At 42.5% G+C, this 18333-nt stretch overlaps 1 protein-coding gene across 1 annotated transcript in view; it reads right to left on the bottom strand.

The window, feature by feature from the left end:
* LOC122653811 (aspartic proteinase 39-like) overlaps positions 1–18333 on the bottom strand; it is a 79378-nt gene that overhangs the window by 46209 nt on the left and 14836 nt on the right. The window contains exon 4 of the mRNA XM_043847755.1: positions 8971–9195. Within this exon, the coding sequence (XP_043703690.1) occupies positions 8971–9195 (225 nt within the window). The remainder of the gene's footprint in view (positions 1–8970; positions 9196–18333) is intronic.

Raw genomic sequence — 18333 nt, 5'->3', positions numbered from 1 at the left:
TAACCAGACCATTTAACTAAACAGTCTGCCGGTTTCGGTTTAAACGGTTCGGTTCGGTTTTAGTAAACAGTTTCGGTTTAGTTTTGACACCCTTAGCGGCGATAACCGTAAGTGACCCGGGATGCTTCCTGAGTTATTGTAGTAGCATTGACCTAGTAACTTAAACCTTTTTTTTTCCCCTGAATATTATCTGGGACCCGGGCCAGCCCCTGAGATTTTATTAATATCCAAAAATAATAAAGAATATAAGTGGGGGACATTCCATCTTACCCCAACCTGAACAGCTAAACTCTCAGAATCTCTCAAACCAAGCCTTACCAAACCCATACACAGGAAAAATTACAAACCTGCATTACTTTCTAAGGATCAGCAAATCGACCATGTCCTCCTTAAGAATCCCTTGCAGAGTTCCCAAAGGCAAATTAGCAAGCTGGAAATTGGATGAAGATCCAGAGTCACAGGCCAGATTAGCCAACCAATCAGCAGCCCTGTTGCTCTCACGATACGCGAAAGACACCGAAGCCCTTGAAGAAGCAACAAGAACCAAAACCTCCTGAAACCAATACCACCCCTTCCACAGGTTACACCTCCTTTTGTTAACCATCCTGACAATGGAAGTAGAGTCAGAGTTAACCACCACATCAGAAAAACCAAGCTTCTAGCACAAGGATAAGCCATCCCTAAGTGCTCTCAGCTCAGCAATAGAATTAGTGCAAAGCCCATAATAATTAGAAAATGCTGCCAAAACCACTCCATTCGAATCTCTAATGATACCTCCTCCCCCCACCCCCAAGCCCAAGGTTACCTCGACAAGCACCATCCACATTAAGCTTAACAGAGGCAAAAGGAGGACACCAATAGATAGGGAGGGGACGTTTCAGGTTGGGTATTGGAGCCAAGAGACCAAAGCACTGCAGAATCAAACAATCTCTGGCAGATCCTTGTTTACCAACCTTAGTAGGTAACGGAAGATCTTTCACCCAGGTTTTAATGCATTGGATGATGAAGCTACCAGAACGCCTTTTTTCCCCATGTCTTCTATTGTTTCTTTCCTTCCAGAGTTCCCAAACAATCAGAGCTGGAAGAATTCCTATGATAAAAGCACTGTGACAGTGGCAGCCCGCCAACCCCTGCCAGAAAGATATGTGATTCCTGACATCCTGGTAAGGAGGAGCTTCTATGTCAAAAATACTGGAGAAGTAACCCCAAACTTTGGATGCCGTCCGACCTGAAACTAGATAGTGGTCCGTCGCTTCCCTCCTGGGGCTTCCACAACAAACACATTTAGATGCCAAGGGAATGCCCACCGCCATTAAAGAATCATCAGTTGGAATCTTTCCATTCATGAGCTGCCATGAAAAGAAACCCACTTTCACTGGGAGGGTTGAGTTCCAGAGCCACTTGGCATAGGGAACAATAAGAGAAGCACTTCTCACTTCGTTCCAAGCAGCTTTAGTAGTGAAACAACCATCCCTTGTAGGGGTCCAAACCAAAACATCTTCCCTATCAGTAATGGCAAAATTACCAGAAGTAATGATGTTTCTAATAGTAGCAGAATCAATGTGGTCCATTAGCCCCTGCTTCCAGGAGCCATCCTCTTCAACCGCATCCTTAAGGCGAACCTCCAAATCAATCAAGAGACTATTGTCCACTGCATCCAATAAAGGACCAGCCCCAGTCCAATTGTCCAGCCAGAAAAGAATATTACCATTGCCAAGCAACCAACGAGAGTTGTCCAACAACAGGCTCTTAAAAACCAGGGCATTCTGCCAAGACTTAGAGCCAACACCAGGCGATCCAGCTAAAGCCACATGAAGATTCTTGAAGAACTTGGCCTTAAAAAAATCACTCCAAAGAGACTGTTCAGAGAGAACCCTCCAAATCCCCTTAAGCCTGAGCGAGAGACCAACATCCTCCAGAAGCCTAACCCCCAGACCACCTTCTTCTAGTGGCCTACAGACCTTCCACCAACAAACCCAGTGCATACAGGTGCCCTACTCAGAGCTTCCCCAAAGGAAATCAGCAAAAATACTATAAATTTTCCGAATAACTTGCTTGGGCAGATCCAAGGTGGTAAGAACATGGATCGGGATGGAAGAGAGGACATGTTTTAAAAGAGTGACTTGTCCCCCAACAGATAAAAGTCTCCCCTTCCAACCCGCAACCTTGTTTCTTATTTTCTCAACAAGACCATCAAAGAAACAGATTTTCAGTCTCCCAGAGTGAAGAGGAGCTCCCAAATAAGTGATTGGAAGGGCCTTCCTCCAAAACCCTGTAATTTCCCCTACCATCTTGGCTCTAGCAGGCGAAGCCTTGTCACCTAGCACAAAAAAGCTCTTCTGTCTATTGACAAGCTGTCCAGAAAAGCCTTCATACCTGTGAAGAAAACCCATGATTTGCTTGACCGAGCCTTTTAAGCCCCTTGAGAAAATTATAGTATCATCTGCAAAGAGACAGTGGGAGATCCTAGGACACCCTCTAGGAAGCTTGAAATAAGAAGCATGCCCAGCAACAAACAACTCCTTAATACCTCTGCTAAGGACCTCCTCTGCCAAAATAAACAGAGCAGGAGATAAAGGATCACCCTGCCTCACTCCCCTAGATGACTTGAAGAAACCCGGCTGGCTGCCCCCAGAACAATAGAAAACCAGCAGTTCTCAACCGTCTTCCTGATCAAGCTGATCCAGTTGTTACTAAAGCCAAACTTAGAAAGAACCATCCAGAGGAACTTCCATTCCAAGCGGTCATAGGCCTTAGCCATATCCAACTTAAGAATAACATTGCCACCCCTAGTCTTCCTGTTCAGATCTTGAGCCACTTCTTGAACAATAGAAATATTATCATGAATGCACCGGCTCTGGACAAAAGCACCTTGTTCCTCTGCCACTAAGAAAGGAAGAACCCCTGCCAGCCTTGTCGTAATGATCTTAGCAAAGATCTTATCCGAAAAATTACAAAGACTAATAGGCCTCCAGTCAGCCATTACCTCAAAGTTGTCTTTTTTAGGGATTAGCACTAGGTTGGCAGAGGTGAAACTCCTCGGCAGGACACCACCTTCAAAGAAATCCTTGACCATTGCCCAAACATCATTGCAAACCACATCCCAGCAGGAAGTAAAAAAATATCCGAAGAAACCATCTAGGCCTGGCACACTGTCGCAAGACAAAGAAAAAACAACCCCCTTCACCTCCTCCATAGATGGTGTCAAAAGAAGAGAAGCATTATCCGCTTCAGTTACCAAATGTGGGATCACAAAAAGAAGCTCCTCATCCACCAAGCAGCCCTGAGATGTAAAGATGCCTAAGAAATGGTGCACAGCCTCAGCTTGCACCCCATCAAGGTCATAAATCCAATCACCATTTTCATCTTTAATTTTCTGAACACCAGCTTGCCTTCTCCTGACCTTAACCATGGAATGAAAAAATTTAGTATTTTGATCCCCTTCCTTCAGCCAAGTGACCCTGGATTTTTGCTTCCAGAAGATTTCCTCCTGTAGTAACACCTCCTGTAGAGCTTTCTTGGCCTCCACAAGATTGTCTTTGGAGATGTCATCGGCCCGCTAGTCAAAATCTGTTTCCGCTCTGCTAACCGAGTCCTCTGCATCCCTAACCTTTTGATGAATGTTGCCAAAAACCTCTTTATTCCAATTACGAAGAGCACTGCGAAGCCCTTTAAGCTTCATGAATAACACAAAGAGGGGCGTGCCAGCCACCGGCTTGTCCCAATGACCCTTCACAAAGTCCAGAAACTCAAGGTGCCATAACCACATTTGCTGGAATTTGAAAGTTGAAAAGGTATGATAGGTAGCAACTGAGAAAGTGAAACCAATAGGCGCATGATCTAAGCAGGTCCTATTAAAATGGTTGACTAAGTACCTGGGAAAAGCACCCACCCAAGCAGTATTCACCAAGAACCGATCCAGTCTGGCCTCACCCTACCTACACCTGACTGGTTGTTCGACCAAGTAAATATGTTACCAGCATATCCTGGATCAATAAGGCCAGCCCTGCTCAAAAAATTCCCAAACTCCTCCAAAGAAAGTGAACAGGCCGGTCTACCACCCGTCTTCTCCAGCGGGGAAACCACAGCATCGAAATCACCCCCCACTGACCAAGGTAAAGTGACAGTACGAGAGAACGCCTCGAGTCTCTCCCACATCTCCCTCCTCTCAACCACTGTGCAAAGACCATGGACAAAAGTCATGAGGAAAGATTCAGCACCAGCACCCTAGCATTCCAGTGTAACAAACTGACAATGCCCTTCCACTACTTAACTTGCCATGACGCCTTCCAAAAAACCCATAACCTGTCCAAAATATGCATCATGTCCATCCCAATCCTTCGCATGACCATTCGTGCCTTAGAAACCTGCGCTTTAGGTTTAGCCACCGCAACAATATCAACTTTATTTAAGTTTACAAGTGTTCTCAGCTGCCTATTCGTAGGCTTATTCCCAACTCTCCTGGCATTCCAAAAAATGCAGCTCATTAAGCAAGGTTCAAGGAGCCAACCGTCGATCGCATTGATCTTGTGACCCGCCGATGAGAACCCTCCATAACCTGTCGACTATGCTTCGCCTTTAGAATTTTCTTCCTCCTATACACCTGGCTTGCGCTGAGGAAAGCAGCCTGAGGGGGCAACCGTTTCTTAACCCGTCGACCAATAGGCACTGCTGCCCTGTGCTCAATTTCCAACCTCTCAAAGGTTCTACGAATCCTCCCATCAAGAATGGCATTGAAAGCCTTGAAGGTGTCCAACAAAGCGTCACGGCTTAACTCCATAGCCGCCATATCCGACACATGCCAATCATCTTTTGTGCCAGCGGCGCTGTCCTTCCGTCAAAGTAAGGAGAAGAGGGGCCATCAACAGAAAGCGAGCGAACATTTACCAACCCCCTGCCAGCAATCTCCACAGTTCCACACTTCAACACCATGTCCTCCCTCAATTGTCCTTCCCTGCTCCCGTCATCCCTCACCTTCTTGGCTTCAAAAATCCCAGCTGAAACGCCAGGAATCTCCCCCTCTTCCAACGCAGAAGGAGCAACATCACCACCTACTCCATCGACAGGGCCATCTGTCGCTAACGTCTCTTCCCCTAAACAATTGCCCACTGCCTGGCCCTCTGGGAGCGTGCACCAGCAAAGGCATTAATACACGGCCCCTTATCCACAATCAAGAAGGAGCTATCTTCCACCTGCCTCTCCACAGGCCTCCATCGACCATTTTTCCAGCAAGAAGCCGCTGCACGCCCCTGGCCTTGTGTCACTCTGCCTCCTCCAAAACCACCATGCGAGGTACCCTCGCCGTGAGGAATAAAGACTCCATCACAATTTCTATCCCCTCCCACAACATCCGCCGCCGCAACTCCAATGTCGTTGGAAACATTAGCATCGCCCACTCCTGCAGGTTCTGTGCGACTACCGGCAGGCATCCTCTGTTGCACCTTTCTACAAGACTCCTTCGAATGTCCAATCTTTGAACACGATTCGTAATAAGCAGACATTCTCTCATAAATCATAGACTGATGAAACCTAGTCGCACCACATCCAATCCAAATCTTCTTCAGCAACGAGGCTCGCAAGTCCACCTCAACACAAACACGAGCCGCCACTGTGCGAGTGCAGTTCGCCGTAGCACCATCCACCTTCAGGACTTTGCCAATAGTTCCAGCAATCGACACCAAGAAATTCCCCAAATAAAGATTAACGGGTAGACCAGGCAAAGAAATCCATACAGGAGCCAAAGGAGATTCCCATCCTGAGACGAAGTCTGAGGTCCATTTCATAAAACGAAACAGGAAGCCTTGGATGTGCATTTGTTCCCTCATCCAAACCTTCACGAAATCCGTATGAACATTGAATCGAAGAAGCACATGCCTAGGATCAAGCGTCGAAACAACCACTTCGCCTTGCAGGTGCAGCGATTTTTGAAGGGACTCCTTGATCAAGAACAACGAAGGCTTCCCATAACTGCATTTGGCTACCAGTGCAGTCACAAAGGCCTGCTCTGAAAGTCCCAGTTCCTCCTTGGAGAAGAACACCGCTGGTGCTCCAAAGAACGAAGAAGGTTTTTTAATCTCCACAGCGACGGGTGGCAGGGCCAAAGATCTAGTCACCACGGATGCAAAAGTCGCAGCCCTACCATGAACAATCCCAAGGCGAGGTGGATCAGGCGGGCAATCCTCCCCAGGAGGAGCCGCCATGACCAAAAACCACGTGTGAGCAAAACCCTAAACGTGCGCCACAAGGTGGAGCACAAGTATCATGAATGACTTACTTAGACTGATTGTTAGGTGGATAATATTGTTAATTTTAATTCATGCATTATGGACTATGTATTATTGCTTTTGTGTTCCCCATCCCCTCACCGGGCTCAGTAGAGCTTACCCCCCTTTACGCAACCTTTTAGATGTGTTTGCAGGTGATGTTTTGGTGGCAAGCCTTGAGGCTCCTTCTTTTGGGTATGATTTATTCGGTGCCGGTGACCAGGAGTCGATGACTGAGGTTCACGGTGCTAGGTGTTCATGTGATGATTCTGCCTATGGGACACCTTGATCGAGAACTTATACCTTTTGTTTCTTTTGAGTTTTTTGTTTGTATAAGCTTCTATATTTACACTTACTTTTGTGTAAGTCTTTTGTTGGTCTTTTGAGATAAGTTATTAATTATTTATCACTTAGAGAAATGGATATTTTGTATCTATGGTAAACGCTTCCGCACTCTTTTGATTTACATTTTACTGATATAATGTCTTTTTTTTTTCTGCACTCTGATATACTTGTGATATTTATGAAGAGTTGACTGTGAATTGACCACTGCATCGAGATACTAGTGTTTGTTTAGGATGATGGTAATCATTCTAGTTACATCAAAACCCTAGGGTGGGGTTGCGGTGTGACAAGAGTACTAGCCTATGGTTCAGGGGGAGTTTGTCATTTTTGGATAGGGGAGTGATTGTGTGTTTGGTGTCTGGATGGGGAGAAATGGTAAGCAACTGATGAAATGAGTAGCCGTGTGATCCAGATGGAACCAAATGAGAAATTCCACCTGATACAACTGTTGTGCATGATGAGCAGTGTAGTGGTGTATAGGGGGAGAAAGAGTATATATATAAGCAATGATGATCGACTACAAAAGTTAGTCTCAGGAGAGGTCCAAGTAAGGGGGAGAACAGCATTTTGTGAAGGTTGATCAGTTTCCGCAGTCTGACAAAGAAGAGCAGTAGTTGAGCCCTTTCGCCTAATGGAGGAATTGATTGAGTCTGTGTGTTGACACAACATCTATAAATTGCTCACATGTGTTGACAGCAATTTCAAAAGGGGAGAATGTTGAACATAGCTAGCATTGAACTGTTGTTGTCATTGTTGTCAACACAACCAGGTAGGAAGATCAGTTGAGCAATGAGCTTGTGTTGGTATTCTTGATGGTCAACACACTCACTCAGCTGAGCTGAGATGCAGTCAGCAGTGACAGTAGGAAATTGTCAGTTTTGAAGGCTACAATGAGCAGCTAGCTTGTGAATTGACATGGCCAACATGACTGGACAGTTGGCAGAGGCAGTGCCAAGTGGCTTTTGCCTTTCGCAGCTAAACAGTTTGTTTGGTATGGTGAGTAATCTTCAGAGCTAATTTGAGCTGTGGTGTGCAAAGGCAGCCAGTGTATGGCAAGACATGAAAATCATGTGGTGGTCAAGCAGAGCAGAGTGGACAGCTGGGCTGACAGGCTTCACGGTTGATAGTTAGTAGTGGCAGTGGCAGTTGATAATTCTATCTGGCATACTGGGTTTGTACAATGAGCTGGCATGGGCAGGAAGGTCTTGAGATGGCCAGACTAGAGTAGAGCAATATCACTGAAAGGCCAATGGTGTAGTTGTGAAGACCATTTGGCTCACTTGGGATGAGCTGGATCATTGACAGCTGATGTTGTCTATGAGCAGTTGAGCTTGCATTGTGGGCTGATATGGTATAATGAGGTGGTCAATGTGGTTCTCTCTAATCTCTATGTTGGAAGAAGCTGTGAGAACCTCTAGGATCCATGTTGATGATGTGAAGCTGCTACGAGCACGATTGCCATGGTAGTTGGCTTGAGGCAAAGCTTGAAGGTAAAGTGCAGTGATTTGTAATGGAAATTTGCATGGTGCAGACCTTCATGAGAGTTTTGAGCCGTCTTCGAGGCAGAATCAGTTTATGCTGAAAACTCAAGGACTCTTGCCCTATGATTTATCCTTCCACGCCTCAAGAAGTGAGTCAATCCAAGTTTGGATGAGAGAGATATGATCTCAAATGTAGTTGTCGCACCGTGCATGATTTCCAAAATGCTGTTTCTACATATTGCAGCAACTTCACGGAAGTGTTGAGTGTTTCTCCACTTGGATTCTTCAGAAGCCATAAACATGAGAATTGTTCATCTCTGAGTTAGCTTTCCAATGCTTCAAGGATAATACTCTCTTAATGACTCAAAACAACCAAGAAGTAAAATACAGCTTCCCATTACGTGGACCGGCTGGTTTGCCTCTGATATTTACTAAGACTTCCTATGGCTGATTCACCAAAACAACTATGAATTAACAAAAAAGATTTTAAAAGCATTTTTTCCTTTTTTTTTTTTTAATGACGAGTAATCTAATTTATCTAGAACTAAATTTTAAGCTTGTGCTTGAAGAATATAGCATCATAACTTTCCTACACACCCGAGAGGAGTGTCTAATCACATGATTATTTCTTCATTGAAAATTATGAGTCAATAAAAGGATTGTGAGAAATACAGCAGACTTGTCTTTGATAATATGAGATTCAACCTAAAGAAAATGTAGATTTAAACAATATGATAATACAATACATTTCTTCATGAATCACCAGGACTTTATATTCAAATAGATCTTATCAGTAAAAACTTAAACAAGGCATCTTAAACTGATAAATAAGAAAATCATAATGTGCAAAGTAATTTATAGAACAAAATAAATCCACTCACTGATCTGGTACCAATGGAGTTGTTTTTACTTTTGGCTGCAAAACGTGTCCAATAGCAAACATTCCACCACCATTTATACCGCCCAAGCAGTGAGCAAACATCCTTCTGACTTTCCCTTCTGAAGCTAGTTGTGATATCATGGACGTATTTGACTGTCCAAAACCAAGTATTCCATCAAGTACTGCATCAGATGAACCCATATTACCAGATTGTACAGCACCACACCTATCACAGAAACATAGAGAAGTCTATAGAAGCAGCACAAGAAGAAAATTTTTGAACTATAGGAAAACAATTCCAATCTTCAAAAAACGAAAAAGGCGTGCCCTCTGACAAACATATAGGCATCAGAACATCAAACAAACAATTATATTAAAAAAATATTAGGAGACAGATTTAAGGATGAAGGAAAATGGAAGCAAAAGTATTCTACAGCACCTACTAGTGCTCCATCTAGATAAGGAAGCAAAAGTATTATACAGCACCTACTAATGCTCCATCTAGATTGCTATAATATCAGAAATTAATAACCAGAACAGAGGAAGAGAAAGAGGGAAACACACAAGCCCCAAGAGAGAGAAAGGGACCTGCGTTAGAAGAATATGTTCTCACACAGGTCAGCAACTTGTATTTATAATAAAAAGAACCTTTTGGACAGAATTGCCCTTACATCAAACTGTCATACTAAGAGAATAAAAATAAACTAAAAATAAAAACACTAAAAGACTAAACTGCCCCTAGACTAATATTTCAACACTCCCCCTCAAGCTGGAGCATATATATCACCCATGCTCAGCTTGTTACAACAAAATCAAAAACGAGGGGCAAATAAGGATTTCGTGAAGACATCAGCAACTAGATCTGACAAAGTGACAAATGGTGTCTCAATTAGTTTCTTCAAGACTATATTGCGAACGAAATGACAATCCACCTCAATATGCTTTGTCCTCTCATGGAAGACCGGATTACTAGCAATATAGATGGTTGCCTGGTTGTCACAAAACATCTTCATAGGGGTTGGAACTGGAAACCCCATCTCAAGTAGGAGAGATCTAACCCACATCAACTCTGCAGTAGTATGAGCCATAGCTCTAAACTTTGCTTCGGCACTGGATCTGTTAATAATGGTTTGTTTCTTGCTTCGCCATGTAACCACATTTCCTCCAACAAACGTACAATACCTTGTGGTAGACCGACGATCACTAGTTGAACCTGCCCAATCTGCATCAGAATAGGCAACAAGCTCCATATGTCTATTGGGATGATAAATAAGCCCCTTCCCCAGAGCACTCTTCAATTACCGAAGAACCCGAATAGTGGCATTCCAATGAGACTTACAAGGGAATTGCATGAGCTGACTAAGAATCCCAACAGCGTAAGATATATCTGGTCTAGCGGCAGTCAAGTATAATAGTTTTCCAACTAAGCTTTTGTAAGAGTGAACATCCTTAAGACCCTCACTATCAACAGTGCCAAATTTCTAATTAGGATCCATAGGAGTATCTACTGGTCTTGCAGCAAGCATACCAGTTTCGGTCAAGAGATTTAACACATATTTTCTTTGGGACAGGCTGATCCCCTTTTTGCTTCTGATAACCTCAATCTCAAGAAAATAGTGAAGCTGGCCCAAGTCTCTAGTCTGAAAATGCTGTTGTAAGTAATCTTTCACCTCCTTTATCCCACTCTCATCATTTCCTGACACAATGATGACATCTACATAGACAACAAGAACAACCAACTTCTCTTCGTGACAGTGAACAAACACAGAATGATCTGAGAAACATTGAGAAAACCAAAGCCAGTCACAATGGAACTAAATTTCTCAAACCATGCTCAGGGAGACTGTTTCAGCCCATAAATGGCCTTATGCAACCTACATACACATCCACTGCTCTCCCCTTGAGCAATATACCCGGGAGCTTGCTCCATATAGACCTCTTCGAGCAAGTCACCATAAAGAAAGGCATTTTTAATGTCCAACTGATATAAGGACCAATCAAAATTCACAGCCATTGAGATAATGAAATGAACTGAATTCAGTCTAGCCATAGGAGAGAAGATCTCAAAATAATCAACACCATAGGTCTGGGTGTATCCCTTAGTAACCAGACGGGCTTTTAGCCGCTCAATAGACCCATCAGAATGATACTTAATAGTATACACCCACCGACTTGACCAGGTCTTTACCAGGAGGTAAATCCACCAACTCCCATGTATATCGAGTCAGTAAGGCACCCATTTCCACATCCATGGCTTTCTTCCAAGCAGAAATAACAAGAGCTTTAGAATGGGTGCAAGGAATGGTACAAGTAGACAAGGAGGTAGCAAGACTATGAGGGCAGGATGGAAGGTGAGACAAAGAAACAAATTTTTCAATGAGATAGGCAGCCAAAGATTTTTTAGTGCATGAACGTTTACCTTTCCGAGTGGCAATAGGTAAGTCATTAGGAACCGGATCAGCTGGTAAGTCAGGAAGAGCAGGTAAGTTGGGATCTCCACCAGAGGTTGAGGAAGGTACAGGAAGCGATGTAGATGGACCAGCATTATCTGTATCGAGTTGCCCAATGTGCCTCTTATGCCGATACACCTATAGTGGAGAAGTAGAAATAGGAACAACAGCCGTAATGGGAGGATGTTCAAACTTCAGACACAGCTAACGGATCACTAGCCTCCGTGGGCGGACTAGAAAAATAAGATGTACCTTCAAAGAAGGTGACATCCACAATAACAAATTGCCTCCGAGTCAGAGGATCATAACACCTATATCCCTTCTGGGTTCGAGAGTAACCCAGGAAGATGCATTTGGTTGACCGAGGTCTATTTATCACCAAGGAGCATAATTGTTAAGGCGCCTAGGCAAATCAAGGCTGTCTAAGGGTTTGAAAACAAGGCGACAAGGCGTCGCCTAGGCGACCAAGGAGACACCAGAATTCAAGGCGAGGGCAAGGCGCCTTAACAACTATGCCAAGGAGATGAAGGTTACGAACAAAACAGACACACCCAAAAACTTTAGGAGGTAAGCTGAAAATTGATATGCCAAGAAATAAAATAGAAAAAGGAGATTTATCTGCAACGACAGATGGCGGCATTCGGTTAATCAAAAAACACGCACTAAGGACTGCATCACACCAAAAATGTTTGGGCACCTGCATATGTAGCATGAGCATGGTTCGAGAACTCGCGAGATCTCGGTTTTTTAAGAAACCGAGTCGAGTCCCTATACGATATTTAAAATTACACTTTCTCGGCGAGATCTCAGCCAGATCTCGGATCTCGGGTCAAGATCTCGACCCATCTAAGACTTTGAAGTTCACCTAACTCGACGAGACTCGACAAAACTCAATCAAGTTTTGTCCAAAGCCTCTTTTCTTCTCCATTTGAAGGTTGTGACTTGAACTTGAGTCATTTTGGCTATGGATTTGAACTTGTAACTTGCGGGTGAGGTGATTCAGCTGCACATTTGGAAGATTCAACTACAAATCTTCAAGATTCATCACAAATTTGAAGGATTTTTCAAAGGTAAACTACTTTTCCCGAATTCTATTTTTTCCAAAAAAAAATTGTTCAATCCTTGGTAGATTCATGTCATTTTAAGATGTTACATAACTTTGGACGATCTATCACTTGATGGAGTCCGAATTTTTTTTCTGTTATTATTTTTTCTGCAAAAAAAATGATTTTCTTGAAAGAAAAAAAATTTGAAAAAATAGGATGAATAATGATTGTTTGGAATGATTTTCATGTATGTTGGACAAATTTGGATGCTCTACAGCCTCATGGAGTCATTTTATTTTTTCACCCATTAAAAAAATTATTTTATTTTTCAGAATTAATAAAAATATTATTAAAATTGTAAAAAATATATAATATTAAGGAAATAATACCTGTTTTTCTTGGAAAATTATGTACAACAACAACCATAACCTTATCCCAACTAAATGGGGTCGGCTACATGGATCCGATAGATGTTGTGACAGTAATGGAAGTAAGAGAATTAAAAGGAGTAAAAGGGAGTTAGAAGAAAATAAGTAAAGGTATAAGTCGAAGCAGTAGTCAAAGCAGCATCCTGGGAACAATCCCCTACAAGAGGTCGGCTACACGGGTCTTTGTCCTCCAAACAACTCTATCTGCGGTCATACTAGGATCGAGCTCTACCACATGCATATCCTTTCTTACCACTTCTCCAATAGTCATTTTAGGTCTACCCCTACCTCTTTTACCTCCGTCAAACTGAATCTGGTCACTCTTCCTTACTGGTGCATCCATGGGTCTCCGTTGGACATGACCATACCACCGCAACCGGCTCTCACGGAGTTTGTCCTGTATTGATGCAACTCCCAAATCGGTTCTAATACAATCATTCCTTACTTTATCTCTCCTGGTCTTGCCGCACATCCACCTCAACATCCTCATCTCTTCTACACTCATCTTGTCTATATTACTCTTCTTTACTGCCCAACATTCCGCCCCATAAGTCATAGCTAATCTTATTACTGTCTTGTACAATTTCCCCTTAAGCTTAACGGGCATGCTTTTATCACATAACACCCCCGATGCACCTCTCCACTTCATCCACCCTACTTTAATTCTGTGGGACACATCATCCTCTATATTCCCCTCTTTGTTAATGATTGACCCCAGGTATCGAAAGCATTCACTTTGTGGTAGCTCTTGCTCCTCAAGTTTCACCTCTCCTGTTTTGACTGAAGTTACACATCATATATTCTATCTTTGTTCTGCTTAACTTAAAACATTTTGATTCCAAGCTTGATCTCCAAACCTCCAGTTTCGCATTAATCCCTTCCACTGTCTCATCGATCAAAACAATATCATCAGCGAATAGCATACACCAAGGAACCTCATCTTGGATGTGTCTGGTTAAATCATCCATGATGAGTGCAAACAAATAAGGGTTTAGAGCTGATCCTTGGTGTAACCCAATTGTAATTGGGAATTCACTACTTTGGCCCTCTGCAGTTCGGACACTCATCACCACGCTCTCATACATGTCCTTAATTATACCCACATAATTACTTGAGCTCCTTTTCTTGCTTAGGACATGCCAAATGAGCTCTCTAGGGACTCTGTCATAGGCCTTTTCTAGGTCGTTAAAGATCATATGGAGGTTCCTTTTGTGAACTCTAAAAATTTCCACAAGTCTCCTAAGAAGGTAAATAGCTTCTATCGTAGCTCTCCCTGGCATAAAACCAAATTGGTTCTCCGATATATCAGTTTCTCTTCTTATGTGTGCTTCAATGATTTTTTCCCATAGCTTGATGGTATGACGCATTAGTTTTATGTCTCTATAGTTATTGCAGTTCTAGATATCACCTTTATTCTTATAAATCGGAACTACAGTGCTTCTCCTCCAATCATTTGGCATTTTCTTTGTACTCAACATATGTACATATGTCTAACTTCAAATGGTGTTAAATACATCATTACATTATAATGTTTTATATTTTAAGGTATACATATTTTTAATAAAAATTCTAAATTTTATTTTTAATTAAGAAATAAATACTAGGGTTAGGGGATAAATTAGAGATAGCTATTTGATTGTTCTAGTAGCTTGACATTATGTCTAATAGTTACGAATACAATACTTTAAGCCTTTAATAGTTGCTAATACATGCTTTTTTATGTAATAGTGTGAAGAGTAAGACATTTGGTATACAATGGGGGGCCCGTGTTGATATAACATGGCAACATGGAGTCTTGATGTCCAAGGATAAAAAGAAGTCCAAGTCTAACTATTGTGGAAAGTTGTTATCTGGAGGAGCCACTAGGTTAAAGCAACATTTGGCTAGTTACGGACGTTGCCACATGCAGAAATGTTTCAAGCCGAGTGCAACAGGCTATGACACAACACTTGAGAGGAGGACGAGCAAAGAAAGCTGAGAGGGAAAGACAACAAAAAGAGTTTGATGAGGTAGTGCTAGAGAGGCCTGGTGTAGAGATCCATGGAGGAGATGATACTGAATATAGGCCTACACCTGGTGAGTTCAAATCAGAGGCTGAGTGAAGAATTTACCAGCAGGCTTTGGCAGATAATAGACAAAGTTTGGAGTTGGAGAATATGAGAAGATATAAGCAGGCAAGAGGAGATGGTGGATCTAGCTCAGCTATACCAGTGCAACAAGAAGAGAAGATGAGAAGCACTGACATAAGACAGATCCCACGGTCCTCGACCCGACCACGAGCACATTCCCCAGATCCCATTTTTTATCAAGATCCATCTATTTTTAGGCAACAAGATGCCTACCAGCCAACCATCCCGCAAGTGTTTGGTGGTAAACAAGAGGAAGCACAGAAAGCCTCAAGCAAGTTCATGTTATATAATGGCATTCCAACTAATGTAGCACAAGGAACATACTATCATGCATTCCTTGACGCTGCAGAGAGGGTTAGCCCAGGATGGAAGGAGCCTTCACCACACGAATTATATAATGTATATTTGCCTAAGGCGGTAGAAGAATTGAAAGAGTACATTGAAGGTCTAAGGCTAAGGTGGGAGATGTATGGGGTTATCTTTATGGTTGATGGTTAGACTGGACCTACTAGACAGTCCATTATCAATTTCATGGTGAGTTACAATGGGAAGACAGTATTCTTGAAGTCTGCCGATGCATCATACTTGTATAAGGAACTGAAGCCAATAGTGGATGATATAGGACCAAAGAATGTTATCCAAATTGTGACGGATAACAGTTCTAACTTTAAAAGGTTGAAGAGAAGTTGATGAATAAGAAGAGTAAGAGGATCCGCCTCTTTTGGACTCCATGTGCAATACATTCCATTGATTTAATGTTGAAAGACATGGGGAAGAAAACTTAGGTGGCAGGTGTGGTCAATAGGGCAAGATAAGTGACCAATTTTGTATATAACCATGGTTATGCTTTAGCCATGTTGAGGGAAAAATGCAATGACAATTTAGTAAGGCCTGGTGACACTCGATTTGCCACCAATTACATTGCATTGAAGAGCTTTCACATGAAGGTGGTAGGTCTAAAGTCTATGTTTACAAGTGAACAGTGGTTTGGTTGGCATGGGTCTAATTCAGATGAAGGGAGGGAAGCACAACAGACCATTGCAAGTGACCAATTCTGGAAGGACTTGCATAAAGTTGTTGCCATATTAGAACCAGTAGTAGCAGTACTAAGGATGGTTGATACAGAGAAGAAGCCTACCTTGCCCCACATTTATGCTGCCCTTCAAAAGATGAAGGAAATGGTCAGAGTTGCGATACCCCAGAATGCAAGGTCATACACTAACATCATTGATGCGCGGTGGGAGAAGCACTTGAGTCATCCATTGCATAAAACTGGTGAGTTCAACACTTATATGAGTTATTACATTTACAAATTCAAAACTCAAAAGCATTAAGTCACTAACAAGTTATATTCTTGGCTTCCACTTTGCCAGCATACTATCTAAATCCAAAGTATTAGTAATCTTGGGCTAGACACAGATTTGTTAGTGGCGGTTTAAAATGTTATTGAGAAGTTGGAGCCCAATGCCAAGACACAGGTTGAGTGCAATGATGAGGTGAGAGTATGGGACTTGGTACTTTGGTAGTAAGTAAAGGAATGTAATTACTAAATAGTAAATACCAATACCTCTAACAATGTTTGAAATTTGAAATGAAAACAAATCCAATATTTCAAAGAGACCTCAGCAAGTTTTAGTTGAAAAGCTGCAGTGGAGGGTAAACAAAAGTCAGACCCTGGTAGGTGGCATGGCATTACATTTATGAATTATAATTTTATCCCTTTAGAATGTACATATTCTTAATATTCTATATTTGTAATGCAATCGACTGGTAGATGCTTTATGGTACAAGTTCACCCAACCTGAGGAAGATAGAGCAGTGAGAGTGTTCTCACAAATTTGTTCATCCTCCGGATGCGAGCGCAATTAGAGTACATTCTCATTGATCCACTCGAAGAGGCGGAACAGATTGGGTAGCAAACGACTGGAGCAGCTGGTGTATGTGCATTACAATATGAGACTAAGGATAAGGCACATATGTGAAGGAATGGACACCAATGATAAAGAACCCATCGAACTAGCAAACATTTTCCAAGAGGACTTTGATAATGATGAGGATCCCCTATTCTAGTGGGTGAGGGATCGTGGTGCACCAAATATGGATTAGACCCCACCATTACGTCCGTAACCAGTATAAATGTTGAGGACTATATATCGCAAGAGGTGCGTGCACATTCAGAGTCACCGAGATCTTTTGAGGCTACAACAGGAAGTGTTGCTATTGCTGATGATGATAATGATGGTGGTAGTGATGGTGATGGTGGTGATGGTGATAGTAATGGTGATGGTGCTAATGGTGATGACCCTACTGGTGGTGGTGGCATTCAAAGTGGTGGTTATTATGATGATCGCCATGAGGGGATACGCGAGCAGTACCAACATGAGGTGGGAATGCAGGCGGACCCTGTACGTTACACAGGTGAGTCTCAGTTTATGCATGCCACATAGAATCGAGACCATGGTATCTACGCTACGTACAAGAGAAAGAAGGGTCGCAAACAATCACAGGCTCAGGATGATGACATGAGTATGAACACCATGCTTGCAAGTTCGGAAGCATGAGTACAGATGCTACTAGTGAGCGTCAGTCGTGGGATTCATTTCAGCCTCATCATGACTATGATTATGGCCGGTTCCGAATATAGTGGCTATGGTCAGTTTGGGCAGTCAACACATGAGTTTGACAATCAAAGCACTAGGTCTGGTTTTGGGCCCATATTCCCAGTCCCAAACCAGCCATACCCATATATGCCTCAATATGACAGTAGCAGTGGATCTCACGCCTCATTCCAACTGCCTCTTCTATACCTCAGGATAGGGGACTTGAAATATGTTGATGACAACACTTATATGAGTGTTGTGGCAAACTATGTGCAAAACTACAGCAACACTATGCCATGGGAATTCTATGTGGATATGGTTGGGACTGAATACATTAACATATCACATTTTATGTAACATTTATTTAAAGATTGATGTATTGTTCACTTTAACATTTCTAATGCTTATTTAAGTTGTTTACATTAATTGAATGTTTTGATTGCTTTTAATTACTAAACTATGTGTAGAGTAGGGTATTTTAGTATGTCGTCACCTACCAACCTATGGTTCGAAGCGAAACTCATATTTGGACTTTGTTTTTGCAAAATCTGATAGTGTCATTGTGTTTAAATGGCCGAAAATAGGCTGAATACCAAGTTTCAGACCCAGACTAGGTATAAAACCCACCGAGTTGAGGCTTCGAGTCGGGAAAAAAAATGCACCAACTCAGCGAGATCTCGACTCGGTTTTTCCAAGGATTGAGTTAGTACC

The sequence above is a fragment of the Telopea speciosissima genome, chromosome 3 (assembly GCF_018873765.1).
Source record: "Telopea speciosissima isolate NSW1024214 ecotype Mountain lineage chromosome 3, Tspe_v1, whole genome shotgun sequence".
Taxonomy (NCBI): Eukaryota; Viridiplantae; Streptophyta; class Magnoliopsida; order Proteales; family Proteaceae; genus Telopea; species Telopea speciosissima.
This window is presented reverse-complemented; position numbering and strand designations above follow the sequence as displayed.